The following is an 18,482-nucleotide window of genomic DNA, read 5'->3' on the forward strand; positions in this document are numbered from 1 at the left end:
AACACACGTTTAACATCATTTATACTAACGGTGCAGAAAGAGAACAGGTTGCACTCGGGACAGCATGAGGATCAATGCTTATTGTTTAAAGGGGCCTAACATCTAAGGTCATCGACCCCAGAATGCGGATCTTGTAGGGTTAACCAGTAATGGAACAGGTCCTACTTCAGGCTGAAAAAAAAAAAAAGTAATTATATAGGTTTTCATGTACACAAGGATCACAGCTTCTTCCAGGTTTGGGTTAAATTATTATTTGCTGTTAACTGCTGAAAGTAGTGGCATTTAGCGTTTCTAATTATCTGTTTAACTCTGTTCCTAAGTTTCTTGTGTTGCTCAAAATCCTTTTTGTCAAGCGTGCGTCTGTATTGTCTGTGCCAACTGCCACGGCTGGCCATGGCTGATCCTACCTCAATCACCAAGCAAGTGGCTGTGTGGCTTGGGTCGCGTAGCTATCAGATTGCATTTGGGAGATAGTAGGTTCGAGCCCCACTGTCGGCAGCCCTGAAGATGGTTTTCTGTGGTTTTCCATTTTCACACTAGGCAAACGCTGGGGGCTGTACCTTAATTAAGGCCACAGTCACTTCATTCTGACTCCTAGCCTCCTAGGAGGTCTGGAGGACAGCTTCCTGATATACGGAGAATGTTACAGCCAAAACTGCACTACACTACTCAAGACTTTCTTCGGGTGGATGATGCTGTGATAACTGCAGAAGAAAATGTGTGTTCATGTTTTAAATAAGGAGTAATAATTAAAATTAAAATGTTCCATCCAGAGAAAGGAAATGTATTGCATCTCAGATAATTCCATAGCCATTTTAAGAAAGATAACCAGATTAAAAGAATATATTATATATTTTAACTACCTCTTAGTACATTCTCCTCGTCAGTGGAGGAGTAGAATATTGCAAAGGCAGCGTAGTATCAAGCGGGCATCGTATACGCATTACAGAAAGTTTTTTCTTTCTATATCTGTACAGTAGTTTGGGTTTATTAAATACTTTGTTAAACATTGTACACATACTGTCTTCATTTACTTTAACCTAAAACGCCCAAAACCTCAAAAACAGTTTCTTAACCTCTGAAAATGACATTTTAATTATTATCCAAAATTCTGGTTGTTTTATCTGAGGCAAATAATAGGATTAAGACTGAAATACTCTAGGAATTAATAATATGCATTTGTGTAACATTTGCTTCCTTTTCCAGAGCCTTTTTACATATAAAAGTTGTTTCCCATTATTTACACTTCTCCTGTTTACACTAGTATCCCTTGAGACCCTCGAAGCATGTAAAAGAGGGGTAATACTGTATTCCAAAGGATGTAGGTTTGTGCATCAATAGCGCTGCACATTACATAAGTGTTTTATTAATAGATTTTCCACCAAGCATAATTACTTTTTAAATCAATGTAGGAAAATATGTCAGTACACAAATCTAGGGAATACATATGTCAAAATTTCCATTCATGGTGAGACACACAACAAGTATCTTCTTTTAAATTCCTAGGTAGAATAATACCAGAAGATGCCTACTGTCAACGAGATGTCAAGGCGAGGCTTGGAATGGCAAGAGCAGTGTTCCACAAATGTTAGAAAATGCTAGCCAACAACATATGCTTGCACATACACACACCTGAACCAGGACTTACCAGAAAAGTTATCTGGATTTCATAAGTAGTATTAACCCCTCCTCAATTTTGCTACTGAGGTAATTAATTTCTTATGGCTATTTCTAGCCGGGTGCAGCCCTTCTAAGGCAGACCGTCCAATGAGGGTGGGTGGCATCTGCCATGTGTAGGTAACTGCATGTTATTGTGGCGGAGGATAGTGTTATTGTGATGTGTGAGTTGCAGGGATGTTGGGGACAGCACAAACACCTAGCCCCCGAGCCAATGGAATTAACCAATGAAGATTAAAATCTCCAACCCGGCCAGGATTCCAACCCAGGACCCTCTGAACCAAAGGTCAGTACGCCGACCATTCAGCCAACGAGTCTGACTTGCTACTGAGGTAGGATGTTATGTGTGCCCTGGACCACAAAACAAACCAATTAATCCGTACTAAAAGAGTTGAAATTTTTGAAAGACTTTCTTCCCAAATCAAGGAAGGAATTGTACAGCTCTGTGGACATACTGGAAGGTGATCTGGATATAAGAGAAATACATCATCAAAACATTAAAAGCAGACCAGGAGGAATACTGCACTCCGTAAAATAGACAGTGAAGGCAATTACTAGCGTATTACTTCAGCATGTCTTAGGAAATCTAAGGATTGAAGTAGGTGGCAATGCTTCACCAGAACTGGATCACACCATATCATACCAAACAAATTTATGTATTATCCGCAAAACCTTGTGATACTTCGGCTCCAAAGTGCTGAATCGGTAGACCTCGATTATCTTTGAGATCACATTGGCAAACTTTGACACAAAAACTATGAATCGATTATGCATCGCCGTGCGACATCTGGTAGTATAATTAAAACACTTTACGTACTGTTGTTGTTAACACAGCAAAGCCAAAATATAGGTTAGAACTGAACATGAACGAGGAAAATACTAGGCAAACATATCAGCAGCTAACTTACGACAACTGACCATTGAGGCATTCCATTCAGAGTCTGTTGCAGATTGGGAGGGGTATTGCAGGAAGGTGAAAGAACCGGAAGAAGAATACCGAAGGCACAACGGCGTCATGGAAATAGCCATGGACGAGATTGTAATTAATAGTACTGCAGATAGCAGTGACGATTTTGAAAGTGATGTTTCTGAGGATTCATGCTGTGAACAAGATTCACATCGAGAAATGTTATATAATGTTATATAATACGTGTGCAACACAGTTGCTGACTTAAGATAATGAAGGTTTAGAAAAGTCATATCGAATGATCATACTATCGATTCAATTCAGATTTCATTTCCATTCAGTTGGCAACATTACTGGAACCGGGGTGGCTCCCTCCTTACTCCTCACCCCCGTAAAACACAGTATCACTAAAAGTTTTGCGGATAATACTGTCCACCACACCATTTCCAATCAGTAAAGTAATAACAGTGACAAAATATTCATTTAATAATACCAATAGATCCTCATATAACGTAAGGAAATTTACTTAATACAGTGAAACCTCGATAATACATGCCCGCTTAATAGACTATCCCACACAATACACATTTTGTCTGAGGTCCCTGCATCTCTTGTATATAAAGCCTTCAAAAATGACCCCGCATACTGCACTCAAATCCTGAATATTATACTTCATTTGTGGGATACAGTCAAACTTTTTATTGCAATATCAGTTTCAGCAACACTTCCTCCATAGAGCCAGGTATTCTGCAATACCAATGTTTTCCTTGTAAGAAAAAGCGTTTCGGCCTTGCTTAATACGACAAACATGTAAGATGATATACAGCAGATGTTGATTCCCATAGGGAACATGTAAGAATCGGTCATCCAGAACACTTAATCAAAATACTGTAACTGAAAGGAACAAAATGTTGTTTTGTTAAACCAAATTAAAGAAACATTGTTTGTTGTGTTATGTCAACAGGAATGCATGGGCTCTGACTACTACTTTCCCTTCTCTGTTGTCAACTCAATTTGTTTTGTCTCTTACATCAGTATGCTAGTAACCATCTGTGCAGAGTTTAAAATATGGAATATCAAATTGGGCTACATAAAATACTGGCACGTGTTTTCTCGAAGATTTTTATATATTTTCAGGTAGGTTTGTCGGAAAATGTGGCAGATCAAAGCCTTCTGATGTTCTGCTAATGAAGCGGCGGTGTGACATAGTGGACAGAAAATTATGTGAAAAGAAAAAACAAAAGAAAACAGAATACTTTTCCGAAAGAATTAGTACATACTGTACACAGAGGTGCCACCATTTGAAGAGCATTATCAGTAACCCCACCACCCCCTCAGAAAATGGAGTCAAACCAAAACACGCTTCTCCCCTCTTGATAATAACATTCCGTTTGTGCTTCACAACAGCAATCTACTCTTAATTATATCATATTACACAGTCAAATTTGCACACTGACTGTTAAGTTCTGTGATAAAAAATCCTTTTGCAGCCTGTTTAGCACCCCACAGCTCGTCAAATGTGCGAGCAATACTGTATATCTGACAATGCTCCTCCTATCCATTACTATTGTTAAGACGGGTCACGCCTCCCAGCCACATATGGATATGCAGTCCATCAAAACAGTTTTCGTTGTGTTCATTTACCTGTGCTAATGTAGGGTTACCAGATGTTCGTATTTACCAGGACATGCCCTTGTTTTTTAGCGTCTGTCCTGGCGTCCGTGTTTATTTTTTAATTATTTGCTGATTGTCAGTATTTTCGTCTAATAATGTTAAAATGAACTTTTTCCAACTGGAAACCCATTTTCGTAAACTTAAACTTGCTTATTCCATAACCTTTGACTTTAGCTACAGCTTGAACTTTTATTGCTGGTCGAAGTCGATAGGCGAAGTTGGCGATAGCATACGGAAACGGAAGCTAAAGACAAATAATTTTCGTCCATATTGCTGCTTAGTTGTGCCACAATCCTTGTGATCTACTCTACAATATCTGTTGTGATCTGTTGGTACGTTAAATGTATTATGGGGAAAAGAAAGTGTAAGTTCACTGCTGAATTGGAGAAAAGATATAAATGCTTCAAAAAGGGCCGCACCGACTAAGAAGTCAAGTGTCTAGTATGTAAACCAGGAACATACGTTTCTGTGGTTAATCGTGAAGCTATGGATTTAGAAAGTCACATTACAACGAGCAAACATAAAGCTAATGTTCGAAGTGCATCAACATCAACTAATGTGTTGACATTTTTCAAAAAGAACAGATCAGTAAATGAAAATGCGATTGCTGCAGAGGGAGTTCTTGTGTACCACAATGCTGTTCATTATGGGAGCTACAAAACTTTCGATTGTATGTCTAAGCTTCCATCTAAATTATTTCCTGATTCTGAAATACGGAAAAATATTCACTGTGCTCGTACAAAGTCTGAGGCCATTGTCAATAATGTACTTGGACCTCACTGTGTAGAAAGTGCCATTAAACAAGTCAAAGACGTATCATACATTGGTGTTTGTACTGATGGCAGCAATCATGGGAATATAAAACTGTTTCCTGTGCTCATGCAGTATTTCGACTACAAGAATGGAGGGCTGCAAGCAAAGTTAATTAACATGCACAGTGTTAGTAATGAAAAAGCTGCAACAATCTCTTCAGTGGTGTTAGATGTCCTGCAACAAAATGGAATTTCGGAGAAGTGCATTGCTTTTGGACGAGATAATTGCAATACGAATTTTGGTGGCCTGAAGAGAAGATAATAATGTATTTTGTAACCTCAAATCTCAGCTTAATGAAACCTTGATTGGAGTAGGCTGCCCAGCACACGTGTTGCATAATTGTGTTCAACATGGAGGTGATTTATTGTCGATTGATGTTGAAAGCATTGTGTTAAGTGTTCAACTACTTTTCTACATTCACCATAAGGAATGAAGAGCTAAAAACTTTTTGTGTATTTGTTGATGTGAATTACAAATCCCTAGTGAAGCATACAAAGACTTGTTGGTTGTCACTTTTTCCAGCTGTTGAAAGGATGCTTGAACTGTATCCAGCACTTCGGTCTTATTTTCTATCTGTGGATAACCTGCCAGCAATTTTGAACAAGTTTTCCACCAATAAGTTAAGTGAAATGTATTTAATATTTTGCCAGTCTTTAACGTCAGTCTTTCAAGAGAACATTCTTCATGTTGAAAAGGAGAATAATTCCATTATTGAAGTGAAACAGGCAATTGAAGAAAGTGTTGGCATTTTACAAGCTCATTTTTCAAATAATTTTGTTCCTATGAAAGTGAAAGAAATGATGAAAACTTTGAAGGAAGAAGGTTTACAGGAAGACAGTGATTCCTTCATGAAAGAAGTCCATGATGTATATAGTGCATGACTGGAGTACCTTGGAAAATGGTTACAACCACTTGGAGAATTCAGTACTTTTAAATGGATGACCATAACTTCAGATTTCAACTGGACTGGCCTTAAAGATACTGTTAAATATCTTAGTGCTAAAGGTGTACACATTGATGATGTTAGATTATTTGACCAATTTGTAAATCTTCAAAAGTATGATGAAGTGCAAAAGCAGAATGAAAATTTCTTGAAGGAACGGTCCATAAAAAATGGGCTGGTTTTTTAAATAGTGTCAATATTACATGTTCTTCCGAGCTCCTGAAATTTGCAGAAGTGTATTTTGCAATTCCTGCACACAGTGCCAACGTAGAAAGAATTTTTCTTTAATAAATGCACAATGGACCAAAGAAAGAAACAGGTTAAGTGTTGACTCTGTGAAATGGTTGGTGTCAGTGAAATTTAACATGAAAATCTTCACTTGTAACCAGTTTTATGACTATTTAAAAGACAATAAGGAGTTGCTCAATAAAATAAGTAGCTCTGATAAGTACAATCAACATGAATAAGGTGTCAGAGACATTCCTGCTTTCGAGACTTCACTTGTGGCCAAGCAATATGAATAAGGTACGCTAAATAAATGGTTTTAACAAAAAAATTAAGCAATTTTAATGCTGTCCTGGTTTTGTCCTACTTTTTGAACTCAAAAGTCCTGCTTTCGAGCTGCTGTCATCTGGTAACCCTATGCTAATGTGTACAGGAAAATGAACCTTAAATACAATAAATTCTAAGAGTGTCACTCCACATATTATATTAAATAATACTCAAAAAATAAAAGTTGTAAATAATTTTAAATATCTTGGTGCAAATGTCACTTAGAATGCTAATGAAAAAGTATCCATAGGTAACAGAACTCTAAAACTGAGATGAGCACAACAAATTACATGGCCGAGTTGCAAAACAACAGTCTCTTTCAATTACTGCTAAATTTCGCCATTATAACTCCGTCATCAAACCAGAAGCAACGTGTATACAAATGAAACATTATTCAAACTAAACATCAAACAACAGACAAACTGCAGAAAGTAGATAGAAGAATTCTCTGGACAATTATTAATAAAAAAACACCAGGTCGATGGCCAGTGGAGACTTTTACCAAATTCAGTAATTTACAAGGAAAGTGAATCAATTATTGACACGATGAGAAAAAATGAGGATTGCATTTTTTGGACACATATCATTTGCCAAATTTCAGACTCCTAAAACAGCTTTTTAATTTCTTTTGGAATAGTAAAACAAAAAACACTTGGTTTAAAGAAATACAAATGGATTTGGATGAACTGAAAAGTACTACAGAGCAAATTGAAAATAGAGAAGAGAAGAAGATCCTAAACAACAAATATACAAAACTATCACTTAACACATCAAAACTTAAGCAGTATGTTATATCAGCAGAAGAACTGGCTGCAAGATCGTCTAGAATGAAGTAGCTTTGGGAAAAGAAGAAATTATCAAGTTTTAAAAAATGAACTTACTTTTTGATGTATTTATTTTTTGAAGCTTTTATTGTAAAAGGTTGATTTTGGTGCTCCAATGTGGGCGTAAACAGTGTAAATAAATAAATAAATTGCAGGAGTGCATGAATATGACATGCAAACATACATTCCTACAGTGCGGTACAGTAAGGCTCATGACATTTTCATCTTCTCAACTATATGCTTTTCCAACGCAGATGAACTCAATGAAGGCCTCAAATGTCTGATTTTTTTTTCTATCAACACTGAAAACTGCTTCTGTGGGAGAGTTACTGTCAGGTACACCTCATACTACAAATATAATATTACTTAACCTTTAACTTGTGAGGTGTGGTCACAGAGACCGTGGGAAACATTTCAAGTTTTTATTTTATCCCCTTCTGTTCTTAGCTCCCATCTTTTCTTTCATCTACTTTCCTAGCATGTGAACTTGAGTCACTACACAGCTCAGTGTTGCTCTAGCTGTTGACAAGCGTGGTTGATTGCGTAGTAAAAGTTTTGAGCGGTATCACAGACTGCACCTCAATGGTTGCATTACACACTGTTCATGCATGCGGGTAGAGGACCTTCTCGATTAACTTGAGTAGGAGACTGAGGATTTGAAAGCACTGTACAATCATTGCTTGAGGAGGATATAAGTGATATTGAAACTGACTTTGATGAAGATTTCTTTGTTACAAAGAGTGAAAATATTTCGGAAAGTGCATTTTCTGTAAGTCGCATCAATGATGGTGTGGAAGGGGAAGAAGAAGAAAAATAATGAGGCTGCGAATAGCGAGGATAACACTTCTTTTAGAGCATAGTACAGAAGAAACATATATAAATGGTTATGTGAGCATTCGTGAAAAGGAACAGGACACAAAAGTATACGAAGTTTGAATAAAATGTTATGTGTGTTTTACATGCTGTGATTTTTGACAAAATGATGCAAGTTACCTTGTTTAACTGTCTCAGTCTGTCACTCACATGTATTTCTTCCTAAATATTGGTTGTATAATGATATTTTATAAAGGATCCTTATTCTAAAATTAATTAAAACTGATGATCAGTGAAAAGATTTTGATATTCTCTATAAGGAGTGAAAGTGAAGGTAATAGGTGTACGCTTTGATTTTATGTAATATTTGCAGTTTTAACCCATATTAGATTAATGTAAGCATCAATACAAGCAATTATTAGTTAGTCGTTTGATTGTGTGTGGCTATGTGTAACTAAGATACATCAGCGGTCTCTGAGACCTCACCTCACAAGTTGAGGGTTAAAAGTTTTATAGTGGAGAAGAGCAGAATAGAGCTCCTTCATTCACAATGAATTTCACAACATTCATGGGTAGCAAAAGGAAATGACGATTGAATAAGTACAGTTGCCAACTCACAAGAACTGAAACCAGGAGAGTTGAACAGTAATGCTCAAAAGAATTAAACATTTTTTCCATAGAGAATTATTTTTCCGTAATAATTTCTTCATTGACTGCAATGCCGTAGCTGTGAGGTGAAATCCGTGATAATTATGAACAATCTGTAACATCTGGCACCTCTGTGTACAATTAAAATATATGCACTATGAAACATAGTTTTTTCTAAATATGTACAGTAGTTCGGATATTAAATATTTCATTAACATTGTATTATTTGTATTCATTGTTTTCATTTACTTTCACCTGAAATGACAAGAAATATTTCTTAACTTCTGAAAATGGCATTCTAATTATTATCCAAAACCACCTCCCCACCCCCAACTTGTTTTTTACTGTATTTGCACTTTTAACTCGTGTCAGATGATTGGAAGTACCAATACAAGCAATTTTAACTTAACTGATTGATTACGTGTGGCCACAGGTAACTAAGATACATCCAGCGGTCTCCGAGACCTCACCTCACAATGTACATTCCAGAAATTCCGAATCACACGCTCAGGGTTGAGCATAGTAGGTTTGTAACATTAAGTCTAAGAGTTGTAAAAGGATAAATGCATGGTTACAGATATAACAATTGCAACAATAGCATTTCTGATCATTGTTAAGAAATCATAACTTTAAATTTTCACTAACCTGGGAACAATACAATAAGGGAACAGGGAACTGGAAATCAAGTAGCGATGACATAAAATTGTTAGTATTGAACTGTAGAAGTATTGTAAAGAAAGGAATAGAATTAAGTAATTTAATAGATATATATTTACCAGATATTGTAATAGGGGTTGAATCATGGCTGAGAAATGATGTAATGGATGCAGAAATTTTCTCAAGTAACTGGAGTGTGTATCGTAGAAATAGGATAGGAATGGTGGGAGGGGGAGTATTCATTCTGGTGAAAGAAGAATTTGTAAGCTACGAAAAAGTTAAAGATGAGACACATGAAATTCTAGGTGTAAGGCTCATTTCTAAAGATAAGAGGCAACTTAATATCTTTGGAGTGTACAGACCGGGAAAGGGTAGCACTGACACGGATTCAGAATTATTTGATAAGATAATCAGCTATGTAGGAAACGACACGGAAAGAAATGTGATTGTAGCGGGAGATCTGAATTTGCCAGGTGTCAATTGGGAAGGAAATGCGAACGACAGGAAGCATGACCAACAAATGGCAAATAAGTTAATATGGGAAGGACAGCTGATTCAGAAAGTGATGGAACCAACCAGCGGGAAAAATATCCTGGATGTGGTGCTGATAAAACCAGATGAGCTCTATAGAGAAACTGAAGTAATAGATGGTATTAGTGATTATGAAGCTGTTTTTGTCGTAGTTAAAAATAAATGTGATCGAAAGGAATGTCTTAAAAGTAGGACTATTAGGAAGTACCATTTGGCTGATACGGCAGGCATGAGGCAGTTTCTAAAAAGTAACTATGATCGGTGGAAAATGGTAAATAAAAATGAAAACAGACTCTGGAATGGGTTTAAAACAATTGTTGAGGAATGCAAAAACAGGTTTGTACCTGTAAAAGTGGTAAAGAATGGTAAAGACCCACCTTATTATAACAGAGAAATAAAGAGACTAAGAAGGAGGTGCAGAATGGAAAGAAATAGAGTTAGAAATGGCTGTGGAAGTAAGGAGAAATTGAAGGAACTTACTAGAAAATTGAATCTAGCAAAGAAGGCAGCTAAGGATAACATGATGGCAAGCATAATTGGCAGTCATACAAATTTTAGTGAAAAATGGAAGGGTATTGTAAGGCAGAAACAGGTTCCAAGAAGGACATTACAGGAATAATTAATGAACAAGAGGAGTGTGTATGTGAGGATCTTCAAAAGGCAGAAGTATTCAGTCAGCAGTATGCAAAGATTGTTGGTTACAAGGATAATGTCGAGATAGAGGAGGAGAGTAAGGCTAAAGAAGTATTAAAATTTACATATGATATTTACAATAAGATACAAAAGTTGAAAACTAGAAAAGCGGCTGAAATTGATAAGATTTCTGGGGGTATACTAAAGACAATGGGTTGGGATATAGTACCATATCTGAAGTACTTATTTGATTATTGTTTGGTCGGAGGAGCTATACCAGATGAATGGAGAGTTGCTATCGTAGCCCCTGTGTATAAAGGAAAGGGTGATAGACATAAAGCTGAAAATTACAGGCCGGTAAGTTTGACATGCATTGTATGTAAGCTTTGGGAAGGTATACTTTCTGATTATATTAGACATGTTTGCAAAATAATAACTGGTTTGATAGAAGGCAGTTTGGTTTTAGGAAAGGCTATTCCACTGAAGCTCAACTTGTAGGATTCCAGCAAGATATAGCAGATATCTTGGATTCAGGAGGTCAAATGGACTGTATCGCGATTGACCTGTCTAAAGCATTTGATAGGGTGGATCATGGGAGACTACTGGGAAAAATGAGTGCAATTGGTCTAAACAAAAGAGTGACTGAATGGGTTGCTATATTTCTAGAAAACAGATCTCAGAGAATTAGAGTAGGTGAAGCTTTATCTGACCCTGTAATAATTAGGAGGGGAATTCCTCAAGGCAGTATTATTGGACCTTTATGTTTTCATATATATATGATATGAGTAAAGAAGTGGAATCAGAGGTAAGGCTTTTTGTGGCTGATGTTATTCTCTATAGAGTAATAAATAAGTTACAAGATTGTGAGCAACTGCAACGTGACCTCGATAATGTTGTGAGATGGACAGCAGGCAATGGTATGTTGATAAACAGGGTTAAAAGTCAGGTTGTGAGTTTCACAAACAGGAAAAGTCCTCTCAGTTTTAATTACGGCGTTGATGGGGTGAAAGTTCCTTTTGGGGTTCACTGTAAGTATCTAGGTGTTAATATAAGGAAAGATCTTCATTGGGGTAATCACATAAATGGGATTGTAAATAAAGGGTACAGATCTCTGCACATGGTTATGAGGATGTTTAGGGGTTGTAGTAAGGATGTAAAGGAGAGGGCATATAAGTCTCTGATAAGACCCCAACTAGAGTATGGCTCCAGTGTATGGGACTCTCACCAGGATTACTTGATTCAAGAACTGGAAAAAATCCAAAGAAAAGAAGCTCTATTTGTTCTGGGTGATTTCCGACAAAAGCGTTACAAAAATGTTGCAAAGTTTGGGCTGGGTAGACTTGGGAGAAAGGAGACGAGCTGCAAGACTAAGTGGTATGTTCCGAGCTGTCAGAAATGAAGATGTTCAACAGCGATTGGGAGTGGCACCTATCCCAGAAAAGAAGCGAGAAGCACGACTTAGATGGTACGGTCATGTCGTTCGAAGCCCTGCAGAATCTATGATACATACAGCCCTCCAATTTAACCCTGGAGGTTCTCGATCCTGAGGTCGTCCCAAGAAGCGATGGTTCGATTGTATCAAGAAAGACATGCATCTTGCAGACATCACTGAAGCTGATGCTCTTGACCGCAGGAAGTGGAGGATGGCATGTTTAAAAGCGCACCCTGCACCAATGCGGGACTAAACGCTACGAAAGAAGAAGAAACTTAGATGGTTTGGACATGTAAAGAGGATGGAGGAGGAAAGAATACCAAAACAGATGATGGAGATGAAGTTCGAGGGAAAGAGAGCGAGAGGGAGACCTAGAACATGGACTGGGACCAAATGATGGAAGTGCAATGGTGGAGAAATGCCGTAAATGTCCCGACCCAGCAGGAACTGGATTAGGGGATAAGAGGAATATGATGATGATTGTCATCATCATCAACAACAATACATGTAACATTTACAATACAGTAGGCTACTGTGTGTGCAATATTTCAATAAAAATGCTTTAAAAAATTGAACATGTTTAGTATTGACAAAAACCTTTGACGAGTTAATGTGATGTCAAACTGGCAAAAAAAAAAAAAAAAAAAAAAAAAAAAAAGAAAAGAGACAGAAAGAAATTGGTACTCTACGTCATTTCAACTTGCAATAACACCACCTGTGCCTGCAATGAAGTAAAACCCCTCACTGATTCTATTTTCAGCTATAAAAAAGTAGTGCTACATGCATTTTAATTTTTTATGTCATCCTGTATATATCTGCAATATTAATAAATGAGGAAACAGTTCATACCCTGCATTACTTGTAGTAATAAAGTGTAGTTAAGTTTCAAATTTCATAACTTTCTGATATTTAGGTGACATTTTTCTCTAAAATCAGGTATAGGCTACAGATTTTTTTTTTTAAATCTGCTTTACGTCACACCGGCACAGATAGGGCTTATGGCGTGGGAAGGAAGCGACCGTAGCCTTAATTAAGGCATAGCCCCAACATTTGCCTGGTACAAAAATGGGAAATCAGCGGGCGAGTTGGTCGTTCGGTTAGAGGCTCACGACTGTGAGCTTGCATCCGGGAGATAGTGGGTTCGAACCCCACTGTCGGCAGCCCTGAAGATGGTTTTCCGTGGTTTCCCATTTTCACACCAGGCAAATGCTGGGGCTGTACCTTAATTAAGGCCATGGCTGCTTCCTTCCGACTCCTAGGCCTTTCCTATCCCATCGTCGCCGTAAGACCTGTGTCGGTGCAACGTAAAGCCAGGAATTGAACCCGGGGCCTCCGGGTAAGAAGCAAGGACGCTACCCCTACACCATGGGGCCGGCATTATGGGAATCAACATCTTGATCATACAAGCTGACAGCTATGTGATTCAAACCACGCAGCTACTCGCTCGACGGATAACATGTTGTTTCAATATTGTAGACTATAATACCAACATAGTTGGTCCGTTATTGGATATTATCAATTATCCAGCTAACTCATTCCTGGTTGCCAGCGTTTCGCCCCAGTGTGCTAAGTTGGGCTCATCAGTTGGTAAATAGCACACCTACCAAGACGCATCGCTAGTGCATACCGTGGAGGCCACTGCGTAGGCTGCTTGGAGCCACCGGCAGTGCCAATGCACTATGAGAGACTTTGTCTCATTTCCAAACACTGATGCCTGCCTGGCCATCAGATGATATAGATGTTGATTCCCATAAGAAATAAATGTACTCACTCGGGACAAATATTTCAGATTCCCCACGGGAATCAACCAAAGAACCAAACCCCATGGCATTACAGCCCTTGAAGGGCCTTGGCCTACCAAGTGACCGCTGCTCAGCCTGAAGGCCAGCAGATTACGAGGTGTCATATGGTCAGCACAACTAATCCCTTCGGCCGTTATTCTTGGCTTTTTAGACCGGGGCCGCTATCTCACCGTCAGATAGCTCCTCGATTCTAATCACATAGGCTGAGTGGACTTCGAACCAGCCCTCAGGTCCAGGTAAAAATCCCTGACCTGGCCAGGAATTGAACCCGGGGCCTCCGGGTAAGAAGCAAGGACGCTACCCCTACACCATGGGGCCGGCATTATGGGAATCAACATCTTGATCATATTGTAAACTAGACTGATCAGATTAAAATCATTAACACTGGTGACGTCATGGTGGACAGCACCATTTAATTTGACATGGAATGACCTACCAAGCACTTTCAACAATGTCAGGCTTAGACAAATTCGATGAACGACTGAGAAGTAATCTCAAGATTCAATTATAGTGCTTCTACACCTAACAGCTGTTAGCTTCACAGCAATTTACAGTACAACTGCAGTATCTCCTCTACAGCATAAATAACATTATAGCAAACGGTAAATGATGCTAATATACCTCATTATATTTGTGGGAAAGGTATCATTATCCTCCTATATAAAAAGGGAGACAGGAAGAAATGCAGAAATTATAGGGGTATCACTTTACTTTCTCACTCACTTAAACTTCTGGAGAAGAAAACTGAAAGAAGAATCACAAATATGGTTGAACCGTTAATGGAGGAGGAGCAACATGGATTCAGGAAGAACCGAAGCACTACAGACCTGATATTTGCCATCAGAATGCTAAAAGAGAAGCACTGGAATATGGTAAGAACTTAGTGATGGTTTTCATAGACATCGAGAAGACTTACGACAGTAGCCTATGCCTAGAGTAGAGAGATAATCTGGAAATGCCTAGAAGGAATAGGTGAGCCAAACTTCCTGATCAATAAAGTAAAGATGCTCTATCAAAAGTGTGTAAGCTGTGTCCAAGTAGGGGATGGATGATCAGATTGGTCTGAAACCAAAGAGGAGTCCAGCAGGGAAGTGCCTTGTCACCTCTCCTGTTCATCACTGTCATGGATCGGATCATAAAATCCATCACATAACACTGCAAAGAGCCTAACACTAATATTTGCAGATGATGTTCTGATCTGGGGAGAAAATGAAGCAGAAGCACAGGAGAAACTAAATCTCTGTTGAAATGACTATCGACAGGAAAGCCACAGATTCAAACATTTTCCTGGAGGGAACTCTATTGCAGTCTGTTTCTAACTTCAAATAGGCTATCTTGGAAGGGTCATTTCAAAAGATAACCCAGTAAACCAAGAAATATGTAACAGGACTGAGAAAACTTCTCAATTTTATTTTCAAGTGAGAAATTTACTCTAGGATGACAAAATATCCCAGAAAGCAAAACTGACCATGTTTTATACCCACTTCATTCCAATTCTCACATATGGACTCAAAACTCTACCCTACATAAAAAGGCTAATAGTAAAATCCAGTCAACAGAAATGAAATTCATCAGAACAATGAACCAAAAGACCACGAAGGACAATAGAAATGAAGCAAACAGGAAAGAGGCTGGCATCAAAATACCCCTAACCAAGCTTTTAGGAAGATACAGGCTGGACATTTATCAGGACGAACAGAACGAGAACAGCAAGGAATTACTTTGACAAAGAAGTAAAAGGGGAGAGACCAGCTGGAAGGCCAAAGAATTGATGGATAGACAAAGTGAAATCAAAGGGCAGCAAGAGGAATGCCAAGTGGGAGGACATAGAGGAACAGAAACTATACTTTGACAGGAAGAAGTGGTGAGCACGTGTACACCACACCCGGCAAACTGGAGCTGGAAAATGATGATGATAAAGAAGTAAACACATGTCCTCATCCCAAGGTGGTGCAGCTCTACTGAGGCACACTCCCAACGGAGGTGAGCTGCATGTACCATTTCAACCACATATAAGCCCTCCTGCCATTCTTAAATTTCTGGCAGTACCGGAATTCAAACCCGGGCCCCTGAGGACGTCAGCTAATAACACTAACCGTTACGCTACGGAAGCAGACATTATATTGATGTTGCTTGCTTGTGGGAGAGTGATGTGCTCAATGAGAAAACCAGAGAGCCACCATCCTGCCCTCAGAAATATATTTATTTTTATAACCCATCATCATAAATCAAACAATATTTTTCATACATCCCAGATAAAAACTCTGCCAATTGGCTGCTGCTGATTAAGGTACAACCCCAGCATTTGCCTGGTATGAAAATGGGAAACTGCAGAAAACTATCTTCATAGTTGCCAACAATGGGGATCAAACCAATTATTTCCTGAATGTAAGCTGACAGAGCTATGTGACCAAACCACGCAGCCACTTGCTCAGTTTGGCTGAAATTAATGGAATAAGGTGTCACTCCCAGAACTCAACACAGCAGACTTCACACTGAACAATAAAAACCTCAAATAATATCTTTGTTGTAAGGCCAATGGTCTGACACGAAATAGTGCATGTACTCCACGGCCCCTTAGAGAAACTCTATGATATACACCCTAAACATGTTAGACTAATGGGTTTATGCACTGACCAGGACATGCACAGTCCAATAAAGAAAGAGTGCATAAGTAGCTGAGAACAGTTGGAAACAGTTCACAGGACGAAACAAAGCCACTAGCTACAGAAGACAATTGTGCTACAGCCGGCAACAGCGAACTGCAGTGGAGCACCTAGCAGGTAACCTGCAGAGAGAATACAGAGTTCCAAACAATTTACAGTTGGCTCAAACCACCATAAAATGAACGAATTCAACTCATCATTCCTTACAGCGATCTTGTCCAGATGTTTCCTTGCTCTTCCTCTCTGCTAGCTAAATTAGCTATGAACAAGTGACAGAATAAAACATGAATTTGGCAAACTACAACCAGAGACTAACTCCTCTGTCCCGAAAGATACTAATGTACAATAAACGTCAATTTACAGAGAGGGAAGTAGTAACTTAATCAAAGTGATTAGAACTTTCAAATAAAACTGAAGGAGGTAGGAATTTGAAGAATGATGAAATGAGGCACTCAATTTTGTTTCAAATCCCCCATGTTTGTTACAATTAAGACATATGTCAAGGAATTGTCCCTCATTCTAAAAGTTTACTTTCTCTTCAATATGAGATTCCGATTCGCATTCCGTGGAACACCTGAAATGATTTCTTCAAGGGAATAACATTTAAATGCTACGCACAATTTATACAGTAAATTTTAACTGACAGGCCAAAAAATAAATAAATAAAAACACAAAAACGAACAATTATTTAACACAGCATTAAAGTTGACTATGAATGAACAGAAACATCAATCAATGATCATTCACCTGCAATTAGGGCTGTCGCCCAGGTGGCAGATTCACCGTCTATAACCCCTTAATAGTTTGTTAAAAAAAAAAAATAGAAATTATACAAACCCTCCATAAACTTTTTCTTGGCCCTTCTTTACTCCTGTTGGGATCAAATGGATCTCCCGGTACATTTAAGGAAACGTATTCTTTCCCGAGCCGTCCAAGCATGATAAACAACAAAAGGGTTGAGACACGTCAAGTGTCCTTAATTGTTCTCAAATAAAACGGACCTTTCCGACTTGTTGACAGCCCTCATAATATTGTTAAAGCAACCGACGAAAACCGATTACATTTAACACGCATTTTTGTGAGTTTCACAAGTATTTGTTCACTGTTTGTCACATATCACTTCAGATCCATTATAAATTGCATAGGCATGACATCTCTCGCTGTTCAATAGAACTGCATGATAGCATGGCACAGCCGTCTCGATCCTCTTATACTGCCTGCTCTATGCCACTATTTTAACCGTAGGCAACGATTTTAACACAGGAAGGCGCGACTACCGACTTTTCTCCAAGTCGCCGTAAGAGTGCAGCAGTAGACGCACAATCTTCGCTGTTAGTGTGGGTGAACCACTGTGTTATTAGTGCATGAATGTGTGTGTAAACCTGAGTTATTTCGCACAATAAGTATTATCCGCGCATTTTTTAGTGATAGATTTTTGTACTCGTTGGAGAAGTAAGAAGGGTTCCGTCAATACTGCCAACTGAATGGAAATGAAATCTGAATTGAATCGATAATATGATCGTTCGATATGAATTTTATAAACCTTTATTATTTTAAGCAAACAACTGTGTCACACACACAATATTTAATACTATATAACATTTCCCGTTGCGAAACTTGTTCCTAGCATGAATTCTATGGTTTGGCTTTGCTGTGTAAACAACAACAATACGAGTACTTAAAGTGTACGCCAGATGGCGCACAGCGATGATAAGGGATTCTTAGTTTGTGTTTCAAAGGTTGCCAATACGAATCTCGAAGATAACCAAAGTCGACCGCTTCAGCACTAGGGTGTAAATCTATCACTAAAAAGTGCGCGGATAATAAACGTGTCTGGTCACTTTCGTTCGTACAAGAGATATTTTGTATAGAACTGTGAAATGAATTAATCATGTTATGCTAATAGATAT

The 18,482-nt window shown here is 38.4% G+C and overlaps 1 protein-coding gene across 2 annotated transcripts in view; it reads right to left on the bottom strand.

Moving 5' to 3' along the window:
• alpha-Man-Ib (alpha-Mannosidase class I b) overlaps positions 1 to 17,725 on the bottom strand; it is a 130,765-nt gene extending 113,040 nt beyond the window's left edge. For both annotated transcript variants that reach the window (XM_067156076.2, XM_067156075.2), the window contains exon 1: positions 17,410 to 17,725. In XM_067156076.2, the coding sequence (XP_067012177.1) occupies positions 17,410 to 17,511 (102 nt within the window). In that variant the 5' untranslated portion in view covers positions 17,512 to 17,725. The remainder of the gene's footprint in view (positions 1 to 17,409) is intronic.
• Positions 17,726 to 18,482: the final 757 nt, after the last annotated feature.

This window comes from Anabrus simplex, chromosome 12 (assembly GCF_040414725.1).
Source record: "Anabrus simplex isolate iqAnaSimp1 chromosome 12, ASM4041472v1, whole genome shotgun sequence".
NCBI lineage: Eukaryota > Metazoa > Arthropoda > Insecta > Orthoptera > Tettigoniidae > Anabrus > Anabrus simplex.